Source organism: Oncorhynchus mykiss, chromosome 11 (genome assembly GCF_013265735.2).
Source record: "Oncorhynchus mykiss isolate Arlee chromosome 11, USDA_OmykA_1.1, whole genome shotgun sequence".
In the NCBI taxonomy this organism is placed as follows: Eukaryota; Metazoa; Chordata; class Actinopteri; order Salmoniformes; family Salmonidae; genus Oncorhynchus; species Oncorhynchus mykiss.
In genome coordinates this window covers 23,207,031-23,228,524 of record NC_048575.1, presented here as the reverse complement: position 1 = coordinate 23,228,524, position 21,494 = coordinate 23,207,031, and the positions used below count along the sequence as shown (strand labels likewise).

The 21,494-nt window shown below is 41.5% G+C and overlaps 1 protein-coding gene across 2 annotated transcripts in view; it reads left to right on the top strand.

Annotated features, from left to right (window-relative positions):
- The window catches only part of LOC110535495 (dihydropyrimidine dehydrogenase [NADP(+)]), a 217,402-nt gene that overhangs the window by 17,703 nt on the left and 178,205 nt on the right, over positions 1-21,494 (top strand). The window contains exons 2-4 of one of the 2 annotated variants that reach the window (XM_036935202.1): positions 5,212-5,322; positions 16,666-16,819; positions 17,055-17,137. In XM_036935202.1, coding sequence (XP_036791097.1) covers positions 17,133-17,137 — 5 coding nt within the window. In that variant the 5' untranslated portion in view covers positions 5,212-5,322; positions 16,666-16,819; positions 17,055-17,132. The remainder of the gene's footprint in view (positions 1-5,211; positions 5,323-16,665; positions 16,820-17,054; positions 17,138-21,494) is intronic. The other variant, XM_036935201.1, reaches the window with a different exon arrangement.

The window sequence follows — 21,494 nt, the reverse complement described above, 5'->3', positions numbered from 1 at the left end:
TGTGGTGGGTTAGCGAGTAGCTATTCTGTATCTCCCTTCAGTTAGCTTTCCAGTTCAGACTTGATCCGTACTACGACGGTGGATATTGCTCGTCCGCCTGTCGTTAACTCTAGCAGGTTTTTAACTGTGCATGCATGTCGCACGTGGCTCGTCGAATGCCAAACTCTTCATTGAGACGATGCTAAAACATCAATCCATTGGTAAGTCTGTGCCACATTTTCACCTGTGCCTAAATCAAAATGGAAGACAAGGTTTCTTGCAAATTCAGTTTAGAAGTGCAGTCTTTATTTTGTGCTTATTAATGTGCTTATTAATGCACAGACACCTGTTGTTACTAAATGTGTAATGTGATAGGTATTTAATAATTAAAAAAATATACATACAAAAACACATTTGAAAAATACAATATTTAATCAGTTGTCTTCTTCAAATGAAGAGGATGATGATGCAATCTTTGCAAGATTGAGGGAATAATTTCATTGGTCGTCAACTCACAGCTCAGACACTTCATCCAGGACAAATGTAGTGAGCCCTGAGTTAGCCTAACCCGTAGCTAGTTAGATCTGAAGGATTCGTTGCCATAGCAATTTACCAGGCTAAAAGGTGAGCCACATTTGCGGTACCGGTTATCCAAAGTTGAACTTAGTTGACCAAAGTTACCTCGCTAACTCCTCTAACTACATTCATAGTATAGGGCTCATGTCTCATGCCTCCAAGTCTTAGCTTGTGCTTCTCAGGTCCTCACTCAGCCCACCATGTTAATCACTGCTTCCAGTTTGTGATTTACCCATTCCCTGTGTCCATCATATACCCCCGCCCTCCTTCCTCACCTCCCTCACACCCTGGTTGATTTCCTCTGAGGGCTCGGTCTGCGTTTGCATACCACCGGCCGTTCTGCCTGGCCCGGGCACTTATTGATCTTCCATCTGTTTGGGGCCCAGTGTGATCAGTGTAGAGTGTGAAAGCCAGACACACGAAGGCAGGCCAGGCAGCCTTCTCTTCCTCCCCAGCGGACACATGCGTACTGATGCAGCCAACACTCACAGATGGGCCTTGGTTCCTTGGTTTAGACGAGGCCTTCTGTGCAGAGTGCGTTTAGCGTGGAAGCAGGTCCCCAGTAACTACCCTGCAGTGAGAAAGGTCGCACAAACAGTAGGGGAGGTGTTCTCTTGTGTTGTGTAGACACCGGGTGTTTGGGTGACACACACGGCGCATGTGTGCACACATTCTAACACACACTTGACGTGATCATGAGTCTTTTAGGATGTGATCTTAATGGATACAAGTACTGAGCAGCATTGTCAGTTTACTTTAAACAGTAGTGGTACGCTCTGTCTGACTGTTTTAGTTACATGTAGAACCACTGTGAATAAGAGGATGTGTAAAAACACCTGATATCTTAGGGACTATCTCTGGTGTTTAGGCCTAGTAGGTATTGATCTAAGTGTAGTGTATGGATGAATGCCTAGTCCTCTTGTAAGCGTTATTGATCCCACTGGCCCAGATGTGTAACATTTGACTTCGCAGAGAAAATCCTATAGCAGCATACTAATAGCATCAACTGTGTATTTATTGAGGGATGATACATATGTTAAACCCTGCTGCGGGTCCATTTACAGGGATGCATGTTGTTAACCTAGTTTTTGCTATGGTCAGCTATGGCAATGAGAACTCTCTGCTTTTTTATGGTGCAGGCCAAGGCATCTGGGTTGTGTGCTGTAGGGAAAACTATTTAAAACGGGGAGATACTACACTGAACCAGCAAGAACACCCTGTGTTCGTTTATGTTGCAGAACATTTTGCTACGGTGTGCCTTACTGAACACTACCCTGCTTCACTCAATCTAGATTTAAACACCATAGGATTAACCCTGCCTAGTATCCATTTCCCTGTTATTATTCTTCATTTAACCATTTAGCAACCACAGTAGATTAGCCCCTGTCAAACATGGTTAGTGTTTCCTGCAACCCTGCCTGGATCTGACTGCCATGGATCTGTTTCTCTTGTACATTTTCCACTTGAGGAGACCAGGTCAATACAGGGCTGTAAATGGGGTTCTCTGCTGGAGATACAAACACTGAGACAGGTCTATATGCAGTGAGGGAGGGTCTATTTAACATTGAAGACATTGTAATACGATATGTTGTTTTTGTTAATCCTGATATTTCTTTCTGTCGCTCTGTTTAATACATCATGTTGGAGACCCAAACAGTTTAGGCATGTAAAGTTTCTGGTGATACGAGAGTCACAGTTGTTGAATCTAGTATGTTGTGTTTTAATGTGGAAGCATTTCACAATGTTTTACATTGACCTTATAACTAGAAAAAAATACGTAATGTTTAATTGTTTTCTCTCTAATGCATGTTTGGTAGTGCACTGTTTCTGGCTAGTCAGATTCTTGCTAATCTGGTTAGGTTATTGTTCACAAGAACGTTTGTTAATTCATTCTATGGCAGTTACTCTCCCACCTTTTTGTCCTGCTTCTCCTCTGGGTGTTAAGTACTAATTATGTGTGTTTGTTCCAAATCTTTTGGAACCACTTCAAACCCAACTGCCATGCGTTCTAAGTTATGGCCGATCTAATGCTTCTAGATCAAAGCAGTTCTGACACGTTATAGTTGTAAAGGGTGGATATAATATAAACATGACTATTTTAATTTTACAGACGGTTAAATCATATCTTTATTGTTATGTTCATGCTGTCAAAACATCATTGTTCCTAACGGATCCCAAGAGACTTGTCACCGCTGTCAGAATATTTGTACCTTTCGGTCCTTATTGGTTTACCTCGAGCATGTACCGCTGCCATGTTGCTTTATCTAGACCACACAATGGAAGAAATAGTCCCACAGGCCTCAACAGACAATAAAATAAGAAACGCAGCGGTGTAACTACACTTTATTAGGTGTGAAATGAAAGAATTAATAGGAAGATTTCTGGTGTTGCATAAAGTGTGACATTTCATTTAGCATGACTAACACAGTAGGGAAAGAGACACAGGTTATGTTAGGCCCAGGCCTGGCCTTTTACAATAACACCCCCCCGTACCTCCATATGAAACCATCTTCTCCATTCCACCTACTGTGAAAATATGAAAAGAAAAAGCTTAATGTCTTGTCACATAGCTTGTGGGACACTAATTGAGGTTGGATGCTGCTACTTTTGTTGAAAAAAAGCGGGGGGGGGGGGGGGATGATTCCATGGTGGATATACACAAAATGCTACTCAGAGATGCACTTTGAATGTTTTATGCTCAGCATTTGCATCAATCGGAGGGGCAATGCTAAAGTGATGTTTGCACCAAGGAAACAGAGGGGGGGAAATAATATGTTCTCCAAACCATCTGCACAGTACCTAGAGAAATAGACTCCCAAATCTGCTCCCAAAACGCTGCATTTTAAACGTTCAGTGGTGGAGAGCTAGCTGCTAGGTCTGGGGGATACACCTGACATAAGACAGCAGAAGCATTTGATAACCAGTCGTCTGAACGTATCCCTTCAGATTTTACAAGGCATATTCTTGCCCCCCAAAGCAAACACTGGCTGCCAACATACTCCAGTTGATTTGTCAATATGTCCCAAGGAAAATATGTAGACCCATACACTGTCGAAAAAGGGGAATAAATCCAAAAACGGAGGCTTAAATGCAAAAATAAAGGCATTGTATTGTACTTTAATCATGCTATTGTACTATTTACTTGTTTGCATGTATAGATTTCCTCACTAGATCATGTGACATACTGTATACAACCTCAAATAGAAGCCTAGTTTGTGCGTTCACGATTCACTCTGATGATGGCTTGATGCCGAGACGTTTGTTTTGTTTTTCACCTTTCACTTTTCTGCACAATCAACATTTTGGGCTTCACAATGTCCCAATAAAACACCTCTATTTTTGCATTTAAGCCTCAGTTTCTAGATGCATTTCTCTTTTTCGAAAGTGTGCGGATCTCCATCTTTTCCAGTATTCCCATTTTAATACTTATGCACCTGGAACAGACATTATTTGGTTTAAAGGACATTTAAAGAGCACAGACAACCTCATATCACAGTATGTATCAACTCTGTAGTTACTGTGAAAACAGTATGCAGTAATCTGAATCCCTAGAGCTGCTTTACATCCTCATATCCACACACGGTGTTTAGAATCCAAGTCCCTGCGGTCTTCCCAGTTTCCCGATCTTTATGAATGATGTTTCATGGATGCGCTATGCTCTACTGTGCACTGCTTAAACTGGAGTGTGTGTTGCATTCATAATGAATACAGTGAAGAGGCTCATGATTGCTGATCAGTGGTAATGCAGGGAGGGGGGGGGGGGGGGGGGGTTGATTGTAATGGAAGGTTACACGACTGACGGTTTTGTTGTCACGTGTGAAGATGGTGTTTTGGAAATTTGGTAACAGAATGGCACCAATAGCACAAACCCGGCAGGTAGTCTACCGTTGAGTGTTGGGCCAGTTTAAGGTCGCTGGTTCGAATCCCTGAGCCGTCTAGGTGAGAAATCTGTCAATGTGCCCTTGAGCAAGGCACTTAAATCTAATTGCTCCTGAAAGTCGTTCTGGATAAGAGCATCTGCTAAATGACTAAAATGTAAAACCGTCCTTCTATTACCAGACTTTGCATCTGTACTGTTCTTCAAGGACATTTGTTTTTGTAACATTTTCTGTGGAAATTGTTAAAAGTAGTCCTTGTGCCTATAGTTATATGGTTTGTTTAACTTCGCAGATATTGGTTTTTGTTTGACATACATCTTAAAGTGAAAAATCTGAGTCTCCGCATCACTCTGTTACCGTGGAAATGCCCATGGGACAACTGCTACCCTGAATGTAGAACAATGAAACCTCCTTACGCAACATATGCAATGCACATTTCTGATTTGTTTTGGGAAACGTACAGGTAAAATAATATATTCTTAGTGAATTAATTGGTATTTATTGCTACTGGAAAAAGGGAATCCCTGAAAAATAGAGTCATTAGACCATAAGGACTATTCCAACCTCTTAACAGGGGTCTTAGCTAACTGTTTTCTAGGATAAACATATAAACTGTATAAAAAACATCAATTTCCGGCTATGTTTTGTGACACAACTGACATGCATATTTTACTTTTGAGGTATAAATAGTCCCCCCCCCCCCCCCCCCCCCCCCCCCTGCTCTGTTTTACTGTAAAGTTGACTTTTTCTCCCCCCCCCTCTCTCCCTCTGTTATCAGAATATCCTGGCCCTGAACCCCCGGGTGAAGAGCCATGCTGATATCTGCTCCACCTCTGCTAAGAAAGTAGAGAAGAAGCACTGGAAAAGAAACCCAGAGAAAGGCTGTGATGTGAGTAGAGCTCCCTAACCCTGAACCCCCCCCCCATCACACACACATACGCACGCACACCAAACAAGACATATGACTGTCGTAGATGTTGTACTGGTTCCAAATTTAGAGAACCGTGTTTTTCTTGGATCCCCACCTCGTCTGACGAGGTTATCTCTGGTAGCTGTTTTTTAACCTTTGCTTGGACTTATGTCAATGTCCACAGCTGTGTCCCGGACACCCTGACAAGATAACACACACACACAAGCACACAAACACACACACACACACACACACACACAAGCACACTTCACTGTCACGTCCCTGTCGCACACAAGCAAACACAAAACACACACACAAACACAATTATCTTAGGATTCCAGGCACATGCTGTCAAAGTCTCAGAGAATATCTCCTAAGACCAGCCTCACGGTTTGTTTTTTGGCAGGTGGCTGCAGTCCCTCGTCTGTCCTTGAAGGGAACTGATACGACACTCTGTCTGTGTATGTGTGTGTGTATGTGTTTGAGAATGAGTGTACGTGTGCTTGTGACAGTGGTGTGTGTGTGTGTGTGTGCACATGCATGTGCGTGTCTGTGTTCGTGTGTGTGTCTGATGTATACACAAAATAAATTGAAGATGTTTTGTAGGAGAGATTATTCTCTCTCCCTGCTGACTGCTCTGTGCCTAAGTACAACCAGCTAATTCATCATGCTAATCAATGGTGATGGATTCTCCACTTTATGTAATGTTGAAAAGCTTAATAGTAAGAACATATGGCGTATATCCAGAACCTATGCACACATTTATGTTCATGGATTGGTGAAGTTCTTTATCTGAAATAACCAAGCATACAGTCTATTGGTCTACTATAATCATGAGTAAATATGTGGATGAAGTATTTTAGGTTAATGTGATGAATGTTGTCATATCTTTATCAAAGTAACAAAGCAAGGCGTCAACCATCTAACTGAAAGTGTTTTGGCAACACACAGCATTCTCCCTGATCCCTGTCTTTTGATTTCTTTTAACAATAGGGTATAGAGCGATCCTATGTAACATATTTATCCGCTTGCGAAGGGCAAGAACGATGCCCATTTTAATTAAAACGTTTGTTCAGAACCTGGAGCATCCCTCTAAGTGTTCTGGGGGTCAGGACAGACAAACAGTCACAAACATTATGTGCATCCCAAATGTCCCTCTATTCCCTCTATCAGTGGTTCCCAAACTTTTTATAGTCCCGTACCCCTTCAAACATTCAACCTCCAGCTGCGTACCCCCTCTAGCACCAGGGTCAGCATACTCTCAAATGTTGTTTTTTGCCATCATTGTAAGCCTGCCCTGCCACACACACTATATGATACATTTATTAAACATAAGAATGAGTGTGAGTTTGTCACAACCCGGTTCATGGGAAGTGACAAAGAGCTCTTATAGGACCAGGGCACAAATAATAATATAATAATAATCAATATTTGTGCTCTTTACTTAGCCATCTTACATATAAAACCTTATTTGTTAACCTGTTATGGCTGCATTCCTTTGTTCTCAATTTCCGCCTGAAGACATAATCTAACTGCCTGTAGCTCATCCCCAGAGGCAAGGATATGCATATTCTTGGTATCATTTTAATGGAAACATTCTGAAGTTTGTGGAAATGTTAATAGAATGTAGGAGAATATAACACAGTAGATCTGGTGGAAGAAAAGAGAAAGAAAGAGCATACGTTTTCTGTTTATTATTGTTGTAGCATCATCTTTCACATGTACTAGAATAGCCACACAGACAGATAGGATGCTGGAGATCATTTGGATGGATAACACAAGAGGGCAGCTGTAGGTGTGCAAAGTTTCAGGCTGATAACTTCAGGAATGGGTGAGCTACATGACATTTAGCATGAAGTCACCCAGGTGTCCCACACAAGTTGCCCAAATGTACCCAAGTGGCCGAATTGGTGAAATGACCTATAACTATATACAAAAATGCAAATAACTATATACAACATATCAAAAAGCAATTCTAACACACACACCCCAAAAAAATGTTACAAAAAATATTAGAAAAAAAATATTTAAAAAAACAGTACACCCTTTGGAAGTCCTCGACACAATATTTTGCTGCCTGTGCCATGTCCCATAGCACTCTTTCTGATGTAAAGCAGAGGCAAAATGAACAAGTGGTGCAGTTCATGCGACACAGAACACAACGACGCCTCCATGCTGTGCCCTTTTGGCCCTGAGGCATAGTCATGCCTGCAGTAATGAACTGTGGCATATGAACACCACTGGGGGCAGAGGTAGAGCGGGCAGCTTGGCACCGGGGGCTCCCAGTCGGAGTCACTATCACTGTGAAAGAAAACATAAAAAAAATATTTGTATTGTATGAGCCTTTTATCATCACATAAAATAAACATATGTATTGTATAGAGCAGAGGGAACAGTCACTAAGGTGAAGTGCTGTTCCATTCAACTCCGGCCATTGTTGTGGGCCTGCCCTCTCCTGAACAGCACCCAATGGCTATTTCATATGGAAATGGAGAGGAGTAGCAGGCACAGTGGCCATGTGTGTGTTTGCTGTTCTACTCCATTCCATTTGAATAAAAACATGGAAAATATAATCTGACATGGGGGGAATATATATATATATATATATATATATATATATATATATATATATACACACACACACACACACATATTTATATTTCATAAAACGGCATTAGCACTTACCCGTCCAGAAGTACTTCCTGTCCTTGCAGAAACAGCTCCTCAGTTCCTGTTTGAATCATAACACTCAAAGATGCCTCAAACAAAAAATCTGTCTCACTTTCACTTTTTCACTTTCACTTTAGACTTTGACTTCGCTTTTCGTGATTTATTCGCCATGATATCTTCAATGAATTCGTTGAAAATACAACTTTCCAAAATACAGCTGCGTGTAACAAGCCTCACAGCAACTCCTCTGATCGTCAAGGCGAGAATGGAGTTCGTTACGCGTGCGATTACAAACAAGGAATGGTGGTCCAACCCAAAACCATTACATACTGGCATTTACCTAAGCTCATTGGCTATCTACCCAGCTAGATTTCAAGAAGATCAGTGGTCATTGGGCAGAAATATAGTCAATCAATGAAGCTTCGCTAAAATTATTGGTGCGTAAGGTAGTCATTGCTCGTTGTCTTCAAATCAGTTAACTTCGGTCAATACTCCCCGCAAAAAAAACTATGACGTTTGGCTGTGTTGTAAACATCCAGAGGAATGCACTGAAACCAATAATGACTACATAAACGATTGTTTACTGTGTGTAATCACGTCGAATGCTCCGTAAAAAATTGATAGACATGGAATTCACGGCACAAACGGTTTACAAAATGTTTCGATTTAGGCTATACAATGGATTTTATCAAAGAAAACAGCACTTCATTTGATCACTGGGACCCTCAGGAAGAGAAATAAGAGCAAGATATCAGAATGTAAGTCATAATTTTACCTTCAGATGTGAATGTGTAAAAACTGTCATGGCGGAAAATGTTTCTGTTGTTGATTGCTCTTCTCAAACAAAAGCATGGTATTTGTTCTCTGTAATAGCTATTTTAAATTGGAAAACGTAGTTTGATTACCAAGATTCCAATCTTTTGAAGGGAGTAAGACACTTGCATTTTGTTTAATGTTATAAAGTTGTATGTTTAGTTGTCACTCTGAAATTTCCACTGATGCTCAGCCATAAGAGGTTAATGAAAAATGGTGAATAATTCACCACAGGTGAAAGAGAAGGGTGTGCTTGAAAGGATGCACATAACTCTGCAATGTTGGGTTGTATTGGAGAGTCTGTCTTTTTCTGCCTGTATTTAGTTATCATGCTAGTGAGGGCCGAGAATCCACTCCTACATAGGTACGTGGTTGCGAAGGGCATCAGTGTCTTAACAGTGTGATTTGACAAGGCAGGATAGTCTGAGCGCAGCCCAATCCAGAAATCTGGCAGTGGCTTCTGATTTAAATAACATTTTCACAGAACCGCTTGTTGCAATTTCGATGAGGCTCTCTTGTTCAGATATCGGTAAGTGGACTGGAGGCAGGGCATGAAAGGGATAACGAATCCAGTTGTTTGTGTCATCCGTTTCGGGAAAGTACCTGCGTAATTGTGCACCCAACTCAGGTGCTTCGCTATATCACATTTGACATTGTCTATTAGCTTGAGTTCATTTGCACACAAAGAAATCATACAATGATGGAAAGACCTGTGTGTTGTCCTTCTTAATGCAGACAGAGAAGAGCTCCAACTTCTTAATCATAGCCTCAATTTTGTCCCGCACATTGAATATAGTTGCGGAGAGTCCCTGTAATCCTAGATTCAGATCATTCAGGTGAGAAAAAACATCACCCAGATAAGCCAGTTGTGTGAGAAACTCGTCATCATGCAAGCGGTCAGACAAGCGAAAATTATGGTCAGTAAAGAAAACTTTAAGCCCGTCTCTCAGTTTTAAAAAACGCATCAATACTTTGCCCCTTGTTAACCAGCTCACTTTTGTATGTTGTAAAAGTGTTACATGGTCGCTGCCCATATTATTGCAAAGTGCCGAAAATACACGAGAGTTCAGGGGCCTTGCTTTAACAAAGTTGACCATTTTCGTTGTAGTGTCCAAAACGTTGTTCAAGCTGTCAGGAATTCCCTTGGCAGCAAGAGCCTCTCGGTGGATGCTGCAGTGTATCCAAGTGGCGTCGGGAGCAACTGCTTGCACGAACATTACCACTCCACCATGTCTTCCTGTCATGGCTTTTACTCCATCAGTACAGATACCAACACATCTTGACCACCAAAGTCCATTTGATGTCACAAAGCTGTCCAGTACTTTAAAAATATCCTCTCATGTTGTCCTGGTTTCCAGTGGTTTGCAGAAGAGGACGTTTTCCTTAATTGACCCCCCCCCCCCCCCAATAAACGTAATGGACGTATACCAGGAGCTGTACCAGGCCCGCCATGTCTGTTGACTCATCCAGCTCTAATGCATAGAATTCACTGGCTTGTATGCAAAGCAGTAATTGTTTCAAAACTTATCCTGTCAGGTCACTGATGCATCGTGAAACAGTGTTGTTTGATGGAGGCATTATCTGTATAGTTCTTTTGGGCCTTTTCCCTCAGCAATGTCCCAGCCCTATCCGTGGCAGCAGGAAGAATTAAGTCCTCCACAATAGTATGGGGCTTGCCTGATGTAGCCACTTAGTAGCTCACCATATAAGACGCTTCTAGCCCCTTCTTATTAATACGATCTGTTGCTTATATACATGTCTGAATTCTCGCTCAAAAACTCCTGTGGCTTATTTTTCAAATTGGCATGTTTTGTTTCTAAATGTCTACGCAAGAGTGAAGGTTTCATTGAGTTGTGAGATAGTACCTTTGCACATATAACACACAGTGGCTGAGGAAAGGCACTACTCCCATTATAAGTGAACCCCAAATCAATGTAGTTCTCATCATATTTGCGCCTCTTCAATGGTCCAATGTCCCTGTCTGTTTGGTGCTTTCCCGGGTCATGGGGCAGTAGATCTTTGGCTGCATCGGATTCACAACTGTCAGTGTCCATGTTAGCTGGGCTAGCAACAAATTTAGAATTTCTGACGCTAGCATTGGATGTGCTCGTGAAAGCAGAGCAACTTGTGTCGTCGACTGGTGCAGGTGTAGTACTGCTGGTAGTAGCAGTACTACCAGTAGAGCTGGTATGTGTCTCAATGGACACAGTTCTTACTTTCTTTTAACTATTTATCCATTTTCGAGCAAACGGAATGAGCAGCAGCTACGTTTGGCTACATACGGACTGTTAGTGGAATTCCCGTGAGAAGGTAACGAACGATTAATGTGATTGGATGTTAATTATTTGACTAGGCTACCTGTATTTGACATTGTGTTGTTATTTCGCTGAACTCTAGATGGTTTAATTTAATTTTGGCAGTGAAATGAGGTTACTCAGGCGAGGAAAAAACCTCAACCAAAATGTGAAAAAAAATATATGTAGATATTATTTTTATTTTTTAAATGTGAATCACATTTTAATTTGGCCTACCCCTGACGGCATTGCGCGTACCTCCCCTATATGACTGTTAAAGCCTCGCTACTGTATATAGCCTCGCTACTGTTATTTTTCACTGTCTTTTTACTGTTATTTTTATTTCTTTACTTACCTATTGTTCACCTAATACCTTTTTTGCACTATTGGTTAGAGCCTGTAAGTAAGCATTTCACTGTAAGGTCTGTTGTATTCGGCGCACGTGACAAATAGACTTTGACTTGATGCACTTCTTCTGGCCAGAGCCCGATGGGTTCCTGGTCAAAAGCAATGCCTATACATGGAATAGGGTGTAATTTGAGACCCACCCATTATTTATAGGTGGATCTATGAAGAGCCTTCATCCATATAGCGTCCTAATGTATAGCTAGGATATTGAGGGATGCAAGTTTATGTCAGTAAAGGGGATCTTTGAAGGGGTTCCCTACCTATTTGCGGTGTAATAGCCACCTTACTAGTCCACGGAGCGATACTGCAGGGCAGTCTTCCATGATATCTGGGCTTTAAGCACTCAAAGTCAGACCGATCCAGACTCACTACTATCTTTCTGCTTTGTGATACCAGTGAGTTAGGCAGAGAGAGAGTAAATGTGCTCTATCCTCCTATCCTCCTATTCTCGTAATGCTCCTCTGTGTTCTTTCTCTGGTCTGAAGACTGCTTTGGTGCCTCTCTCTCTCTCTCTCTCTCTCTCACTCTCCTCTCTTCTCTCTCCTTCTCTTTTGTATTGGCCTCTTTTTCTTTCTCTTCTGTCGCTGTCTCCTCTCTCCCCACACCCCTCTCTCTCTCTCTCTCTCTCTCTTTCTCTTTCTCCTCCACATCTCTCTCCCTCTCCTTCACATCTCTCTTTTTCTCTCTCTCCCCACACCCCTGTCTCTCCTCCACACCCCTCTCTCTCTCTCTCTCTCTCTCTCTTTCTCTTTCTCCACATCTCTCTCCCTCTCCTTCACATCTCTCTTTCTCTCTCTCTCTCCACACCCCTCTCTCTCTCTCTCTCTCTCTCTCCACACCCCTCTCTCTCTCTATCTGCTTGAGTGTCAGAAAAGGCTTCTGGGAGGTTTATTAGGCATCTGAAGGTAATTGCTTTAATGAGACACGATGAAAGCGAAGAGGGCAAAAAATCTACCATAAGTGAATCCTGTCTGGAATTCGTTAAATGTCTTAAATTGCCTTTCATAATCATCACTCAGTACCCCGGTCACAGTCAAGGTCCAATAAAAACAAGGAAAGAAAAAAAAACGAGCATATTTTTAAACGGTTATTTTCATTCCGATCGCAATCAAAGTCTTTTTATTTTATTTTTTTTATTTTACCTTTATTTAACCAGGCAAGTCAGTTAAGAACAAATTCTTATTTTCAATGACGGCCTGGGAACAGTGGGTTAACTGCCTGTTCAGGGGCAGAACGACAGATTTGTACCTTGTCAGCTCGGGGGTTTGAACTCGCAACCTTCCGGTTACTAGTCCAACGCTCTAACCACTAGGCTACCCTGCCGCTCTTAAGGAAAGAAATGTAATCTTGCCTTCGTTTTATTTATATATATATATATTATTATTTTTTGTTGTTTTGTTGTGATATGCATAAATTAAAGGGTGATGGTTTATCTCAGACATTTTTCCAAACTGATAATTAAGGCTTACAGACACTGGAATAACATTTTAGAATTAAATGAAGGTTTCTGTTAGTCTGAAAGTGAAGTTGTATTTATGTACACCAACAACAAAAAAATAACACTTAAAGATACTGAGGATGTTCTGCAATACAGACTACGCATGAGGCTGTCGAACGCATTTATATTGCATTGGGAACTATACAACAATATTGATCATGTACAGTATGTAAGAATGGCTGAAATTGGAAACGCCTCTTTGTTTGAGAATTTGAAGCATTCAAGTTTTTTTCAGTGACAATGATATCCAATGTCTCACCTCTTCAGGGCTAAAGCATCATAATCATAATCAGTGGTCTTTTTTGGCCAGATGTAATCTTTAACAGCAGGTCCTCTCTGCCAGGAGATGTATTGTATTCTAATCTTTACATGTGATATAATTGTCTTCTCACACAATATTATGGATGAGACCACATTAGTGCTTTTGCCAGGTTTATTTGTCACTATTGAAGGGATTTAAATTGAGTAAAACGAGGAGCAAATGCTCCACTCCATCACATTGTGATAAAAGTAAATGGGTCATGCCTCTAATAGTTCTGCAGTGTGAAGACAGATTGTTCATTAAATGCATTGCATGTCGGGGGAAAAAAAAGGAGATTCATTTATATTAAGAAATATATGAAGATATCAAAACAAAAGAAATGGACTCCAAAATTGTTTATCGTGCTGCCTCACCTATTGTTCAGCTAATTAGTAGTTACAACTGTGTGGCGATCTCGTCGTTTTAGTTCAAATAATGTGACATGTTTTATTTTGAGAGAACAGAAGAGTATACTTCATCATTGGAGCGGAAGGATTCCACATGTGGCCCACAGATTGTTGGCGATGGCCTAATGTTGATTTTGGTGTTAGTGAGAGATTAGCTGAGATGAGAGCTGAACATGACATTTTTCGACTTTTTGCGAGTGGAAATTCATCACTCATTTATCCTTTACAGATAAATCTATAAGACAGTCTCTGGTAAATGTGGACACATATTTACTGGAGCATATTTTCCATCATCACTTTAGTGATTTAATCCCTGATCTCTTCATCCTCTCAGTCCCTGGTAAGACATGCACCAGCATGGGGTGATCGACAGGGGGCACTGGGATGGAATATTGACACAGTGGACTGAGTTAAAGTGTGTGTGTGCGCGTGTGTGTGTGTCTTGGCTGGGTTAAAGCAGGTCATTGTGTTGTGAGCAGAGTGGAGCCAGTGAGTCAGATACTGTGTAAACGACTGGTTCGTTATCTCTGACTACCTCTGGATAATTACACGACACTGATCAACCTAGACATTGATTCTCTCTGCCTGATCAAATGTCAGCAGGCTGCAGCACCACATTAGGGTGGAGCACACTTTGTGTGTGTGTGTGTGCGTGCATGTGTGTGTGTGAGAGAGACCGAGAGAGAGAGAGAGAGAACACAAAGAGGTGTGTGTGTGTTAGTCGGGGAGCTGTAGAGTGGTATGTATGGGGGTGGTTGTGATCGATGGGCTTTATCAGTTGAAACACACAGACCCCCCTGGTAATCCCAGCAGTGGCCCTCTCTCCCTCCCCACTTCCATCGTAGGATTAACCAGCAGATACATGGAGTATTACAACACAAGCACTACCCTGCCTAAGCCGTTCCTACCGAGGGGTGGGGGAGATTAAATGAATTATGTTAAGATTTGATGTTAATAGAAGCTCCTTGTAATTCTCTTCTCTCTTCCCTCCAAGGACCTTTTCATTCTTCTGAATGTATAATAGAACACTAAGCTTATGGCGTAAATACATTGGCCGTGACATAATTGGAATATAATATTCTCCCCTCCTAACATTTTGGAATGTGTTTTATTAGGTATATAAAGGTAGGTACTGTAGGTGTGTCTGACATTTGCATTTGAGGATTTGTTGTTTAGATAGCTCTGCCTGTGTTTTAGTGCAACTTTGAGGGGGTTGGTAGGTAGGTAGGTATGTATGTTATGGGGTTTAAAATCTTATGGTAGACATAAAGAGGGGTGGGGTCTCTCCTAATGGCCTGAGATTAATCACCGTTATCTGATATGAAAATGAATAAATCTCACAAGACAAGCTAATAGCTGTGTTCCGCTTCATATCGGAATCCCCCGAGGTCTCATAGCTAACTGGCACGTGCTGCTGCTAGAGTGGAATGAATATCTGACAAAGTTGTGGTGTGCCGTACAATATGCCAGATTCAATGCCCTTTATGTAATCCACTATTCTGCTCTTATGTTAGTAGCTTGAAGGTTAACATGAGGAAAATCAATCATTATTTCCAAAGAAGGAACGATAGCTTAACTACCCTTAATATACTCAACTCTTGTGAGTTCTTCACTCAGATCTACATTTTTTTACAGTTTCAATATTAGTACCCTCATAAAGGTATGACGTTCCGATGCGTTTGTGACACGTTCACAACACCTTTGAATGAATATGGCTTATTAATGCAGTATTCCATCCCTTGCCCAGAGGACAGATTAAAAACAATAGCTTACACAAATTGTTTTTGAAACATATCCTTGTCATTCAGACACGCTCAAACAACGCAAATAATGACACATTTCCATCTCATTTTTATTTCTTTATTGTTTGAACAACAAAATGAAAGAAAACATTGTTAATCCCATCGAATTATTGAAACACTTCGGTGTCGACATTACGAGAATTCAATTGGGAAAATCACTGACTTGCACTTTGGTTTTCAATCATGTAAATTAGGTGTCAATAAGAATTGAAGAGCTTTCCTGATTATTAGGTGTAAAAATGCAGGCCTTCCGTATTTCGTTTTGTGCGAAGAACATAAGCGAGTTAGCACTTGTGAACATTACCACCACAGGGCTCACGTTGTAACCAATTCCAGTAGAATCACTTTAGGGAGATGATCATTATCTTTATGGATAAAATCCCTTCCCTTCCTCCTGGTATAGGTGTATTAGCTTCACACTTTATGGATGACGCTCGAAGATTATATCGATCTTGTAATGCAGCAATAGTTTTAATAACCAACCGAGCTACAAGTCAATGGGTATTTGAATTGGATATCCTCAGGCTTTGTCTTGTAAGTAGTTTGCTGAACAAACGTAATTGCTGTAAACGGCCATGCCATCATCCAACCATTTGTACATAACTGATATGCAAAATAAACATCACTCCATTTACGTAGTAAGGGCTGTCGCTCATAGAGGAGTGACGATACTGTGTACAGTCATGGTGCAAATCAGGTATACATAGACACTACACAGTATGGTGATGTTATGTCATCTAAGAGGACAATTTAGCACTGCAAGGTCTGAGGCCACCTGACTTTCTTTGCTTGTGTTGTGGTACTGAATGGCAGTGGGCAGGGTTGGAGAGTTGATTGTGTTGTTCAGAATGTGTTATTAAAGACAAACATCCGGGCCTGTATGATCCAGCTCTTGAGTATGAGTAAGGGATTAGACTCTGTGGCCTGTGGTCACTGAGTGGGGTCTGAACACACACACATATACGCACACACACACTTCTTGAGAAGGAAGGGAGGGAGGGAGGGAGATTAGGCTGAGCTGAGTGGTTATCTGGCCGGTGGCGGCAGGAGGGCAGAGGTTCCTTCCTCGCTAATCGTCAGCGTGTCAATAACGTCCAGGCTTCTCTCTCTCTCTCTCTCCTTGGCTCAGTCTGTCCCCTACCCCAGGCTCATCTCCGCTCCGGAGGGGTCCCGGGGATTTGATAGGGCCGATGCCATGACAACGGCTCACCCCGACCCCAAGAGAGAGGAGGGTGATGACGTGCGGTGGTTTAAATGATCCGCTGGACCAATAACATTGCAATGTCAGTATTTGATGATTCATTCACAACAAAGTCAGGGTTTTGGAGCTAAAGTGCAATTTGCATAAAGAATACATTTGATTCTCTTTTCCTAAAAGCTTGGTGTGCTGCGATGGTATTGAAGTGGATTAAGACAGGGTATTAGCCCTACGATCAATGAAACGCATCAGACACCAAACAGACAAACAAACAAACACTCATCCTTCTCTCTCTCTCTCTCTCTCTCTCACACACGTAGAGCTGCGTGACGCTGGAGAACAATTTTGATGACATCAAACACACAACTCTGAGCGAGCGCGGAGCACTTCGGGAAGCAATGAGGTAAGGCTTCAGCCGTCGGGTCACCATGGCAACAGTCACAGATGTGGCAACGATGCAGGGGGAGGAGGGGATTAAAAGTCATTCTTCATTATTGGACGAATGAGTTTATTGCCACCATTCAGCATTGTACTCTCTGAGGTATTAATTTGTCAGTGGGAGAAACCTCTTCCTTCAGAGGCTAAACTAGTGGCCGGTGGTTATTACACACACACACATATTTATATATATACAGTGCCTTCAGAAAGTATTGATACACCTTTACTTATTCCACATTTTGTTGTTTTACAGCCTGAATTGAACATTCATTTAAATAATTCTCACCTATCTACACACAATATCCCATAATGACAAAGTGAAAATATGCTTTTAGACATTTTTTGCTAATTTATTGAAAATGAAATATAGAAATATCTCTTACACCACCACTGAGTCAATACTTTGAAGAAGCATCTTTGGCAGTGATTACAGCTGTGAGTCTTTCTGGGTAAGTCTCTAAGAGCTTTCCACACCTGGATTGTGCAACATTTATCCATTATTCTTTTCATATTTCTTCAATCTCTGTCTAATTGGTTGGTGATCATTGGTATACAACATTTTTAGGTCTTGCCATAGATTTTCAAGTAGATTTAAGTCAAAACTGTAACTCTGGAACATTCACTGTCTTTTTGGGAAGCAACTCCATTGTAGATTTGGGGCGGCAGCGTAGCCTAGTGGTTAGAGTGTTGGACTAGTAACCAAAAGTTTGCAAGATCGAATCCCCGAGCTGACACGGTCGTTCTGCCCCTGAACTAGGCCGTCATTGAAAATAAGAATTTGTTCCTAACTGACTTGCCAAGTAAAATTAAAGATGTGGCCTTGTGTTTTAGGTTATTGTCCTGCTGAAAGGTAAATTCTTCTCCCAGTGTCTGGTGGAAAGGTTTTCGTCTAGGATTTTGCCTTCAATTGATTTTTTTATCCTGAAAAACTCCCCAGTCCATAACGATTACCGTCTTTGTGGGTAAGTCTCTAATAACATGATGCAGCCACCACTATGCTTGAAAATATGGAAAGTGCTACTCAGTAATAGGTTTTATTGGATTTCACAATTGAATTGCTTTGCCACATTTACTTAAGTGCCTTGTTGCAAACTGGATGCATGTTTTGGAATATTTTTATTCTGTATAGGGTTTCTTCTTTTCACTCTGTCAATTAGGTTTGTTTTGTGAAGTAACTACAATGTTGATCCATCCTCAATGTTCTCCTATCATTGGCCTCATGGTGAAATCCCTGAGTGGTTTCCTTCCTCTCCGGCAACTGAGTTAGGAAGAACGCCTGTGTCTTGGTAGTGACTGGGTGTAATGATACAACATCCAAAGGTAATTAATAACTCCACTATGCTCAAAAGGATTTTCAATGTTTGCTTTGTTTTTTTGTTTTTTTAATCTACCAATAGGTGCCCTTCTTTGCGAGGCATTGGAAATCCTCCCTGGTCTATGCGGTTGAATTTGTGTTTGAAACTCACTGCTCGACTGAGGGACCTTACAGATAATTGTATGTGTGGGGTATAGAGATGAGGTAGTCGTTCAAAAATCACGTTCAACACTATTATTGCACACAGAGTGAGTTGATGCAACTTATTATGTGACTTGTCAAGGACATTTTTACTCCTGGACTTATTTAGGCTTGCCATAACAAAAGGGTTGAACACATATTGACTCAAGACATTTCAGCTTTACATTGCTTATTAATTTAACTCTACTTTGTCATTATGGGGTATTGTGTAGGCCAGTGACAGAAAAATCTAACTTTTAATACATTTTAAATAAAGCGTGTAACACAACAAAATGTGGGAAAAGGGGTGTGAATACTTTCTGAAGGCGTTGTATGTATTCTAAAGTCTTATCCTATATAACTACTGCTCTACACGCCTTTTCTATTCATATAATGTCCATACTCTTTATACACACCATCGCAATCATATATATTTATATTCTGGACTTTGACATTGCTCATTCAGATGTTTCATAATTTCTTCATTTTTATTTTGGGGATTTGTGTGTTTTGTTGTTTTACTGTACTGTTGGAGCTAGAAACATAAGCATTTCGCTGCACCAGCGAAAACATTTGCTGGATATGTGTACGCGACCAATAAAACACACAACTAACACACAGTCAATGTTTAATTTGTCCCACCAAAGCGCATATCCTGCGATTTGATATTAAAACACTTAAAGATGTCTAGCATAAACTCAGCAAAAAAAGAAACAGCCCTTTTTCAGGACCCTCATTCGTAAAAATCAAAATAACTTCACAGATCTTCATTGTAAAGGGTTTAAACACTGTTTTCCATGCTTGTTCAAAGAACCATAAACAATGAATGAACATGCACCTGTGGAACAGTCGTTAAGACACTAACATCTTACAGCCGGTAGGCAATTAAGGTCACAGTTATGAAAACTTAGGACACTAAAGAAGCCTTTCTACTGACTCTGAAAAACACCAAAAGAAAGATTCCCAGGGTCCCTGCTCATTTGCGTGAATGTGCCTTAGGCATTCTGCAAAGAGGCATGAGGACTGCAGAAGTGGCCGGGGCAATAAATTGCAATGTCCGTACTGTGAGGAGCCTAAGACAGTGCTACAGGGAGACAGGACAGGCAGCTGATCATCTTCGCAGTGGCAGACCACGTGTAACGACACCTGCACAGGATCAGTACATCCGAACATCACACCTGCGGGACAGGTAGAGGATGGCAACAACAACTGCCCGAGGTACACCAGGAACGCACTATCCCGCCATCAGTGCTCAGACTGTCCACATTAGGCTGAGAGAGGCTGGACTGAGGGCTTGTCGGCCTGTTGTAAGGCAGGTCCTCATCAGACATCACCGGCAACAACGTCGCCTATGGGCACAAACCCACCGTCGCTGGACCAGACAGGACTGGCAAAAAGTGCTCTTCACTGACGAGTTGCGGTTTTGTCTCTCCAGTGGTGATGGTCGGATTTGCGTTTATCGTCGAAGTAATGAGCGTTACACCGAGGCCTGTACTCTGGAGCGGGATCGATTTGGAGGTGGAGGGTCCGTCATGGTCTGGGGCGGTGTGTCACAGCATCATCGGAGTGAGCTTGTTGTCATTGCAGGCAATCTCAACGCTGTGCGTTACAGGGAAGACATCCTCCTCCCTCACATGGTACCCTTCCTGCAGGCTCATCCTGACATGACCCTCCAGCATGACAATGCCACCAGCCATTCTGCTCTTTCTGTGAGTGATTTCCTGCAAAACAGGAATGTCAGTGTTCTGCCATGGCCAGCGAAGAGCCCGGTTCTCAATCCCATTGAGCATCTGTTGGGGGGCGGCAGGGTAGCCTAGTGGTTAGAGCGTTGGACTAGTAACCGAAAGGTTGCAAGTTCAAATCCCCGAGCTGACAAGGTACAAATCTGTCGTTCTGCCCCTGAACAGGCAGTTAACCCACTGTTCCTAGGCCGTCATTGAAAATAAGAATTTGTTCTTAACTGACTTGCTTAGTAAAATAAAGGTAAAATAAAATAAAAATGAAAAGAGGTTGAGGACTAGGGCCACTCCCCCCAGAAATGTCAGGGAACTTGCAGGTGCCTTGGTGGAAGAGTGGGGTAACATCTCACAGCAAGAACTGGCAAATCTGGTGCAGTCAATGAGGAGCAGATGCACTGCAGTACTTAATGCTGGTGGCCACACCAGATACTGACTGTTACTATTGACCCCCCCCCCCCCCCCTTTGTTCAGGGACACATTATTAAATTTCTGTTAGTCACATGTCTGTGGAACTTGTTCAATTTATGTCTCAGTTGTTGAATCTTGTTATGTTCCTACAAATATTTACACGTCAAGTTTGCTGAAAATAAATGCAGTTGACAGTGAGAGGACGTTTAATTTTTGCTGAGTTTAGATTGGCTGTTGTTGCTCAGGATTGTTTGATGTGAGCTTGAATACAGCAATTTGTTCCAAGAATATATGTTTTATTTAAAATGCACATGGAATTCGGGGCATGCAATAAGTACATTGCTCCAGGGATGATTGAATGAAGATTTAATTTTGTCTGCTTTAGATCACTTCAGATATACATTGCTGTTTATCTGCATTCATGTTAGACAATTTAACACATTTTACATTGTAAAAAATTGGTTTACTAATGGAAGACACTTAACATGATTATTGTAACAGTGTCTGTTTTCCATGATCTAGTTAACACATAGAGACTGAGGGTTATGAATGCTGTTTTTACTTCTTGTGTGATCTATGCATTTTGATTTAATGTATGTTTCATTCCACACTGTAAAACCAAGTGTTTAGGATCTGAACACATAACTAAACACTTTTCTATAACACCTTTTTAAACTCGT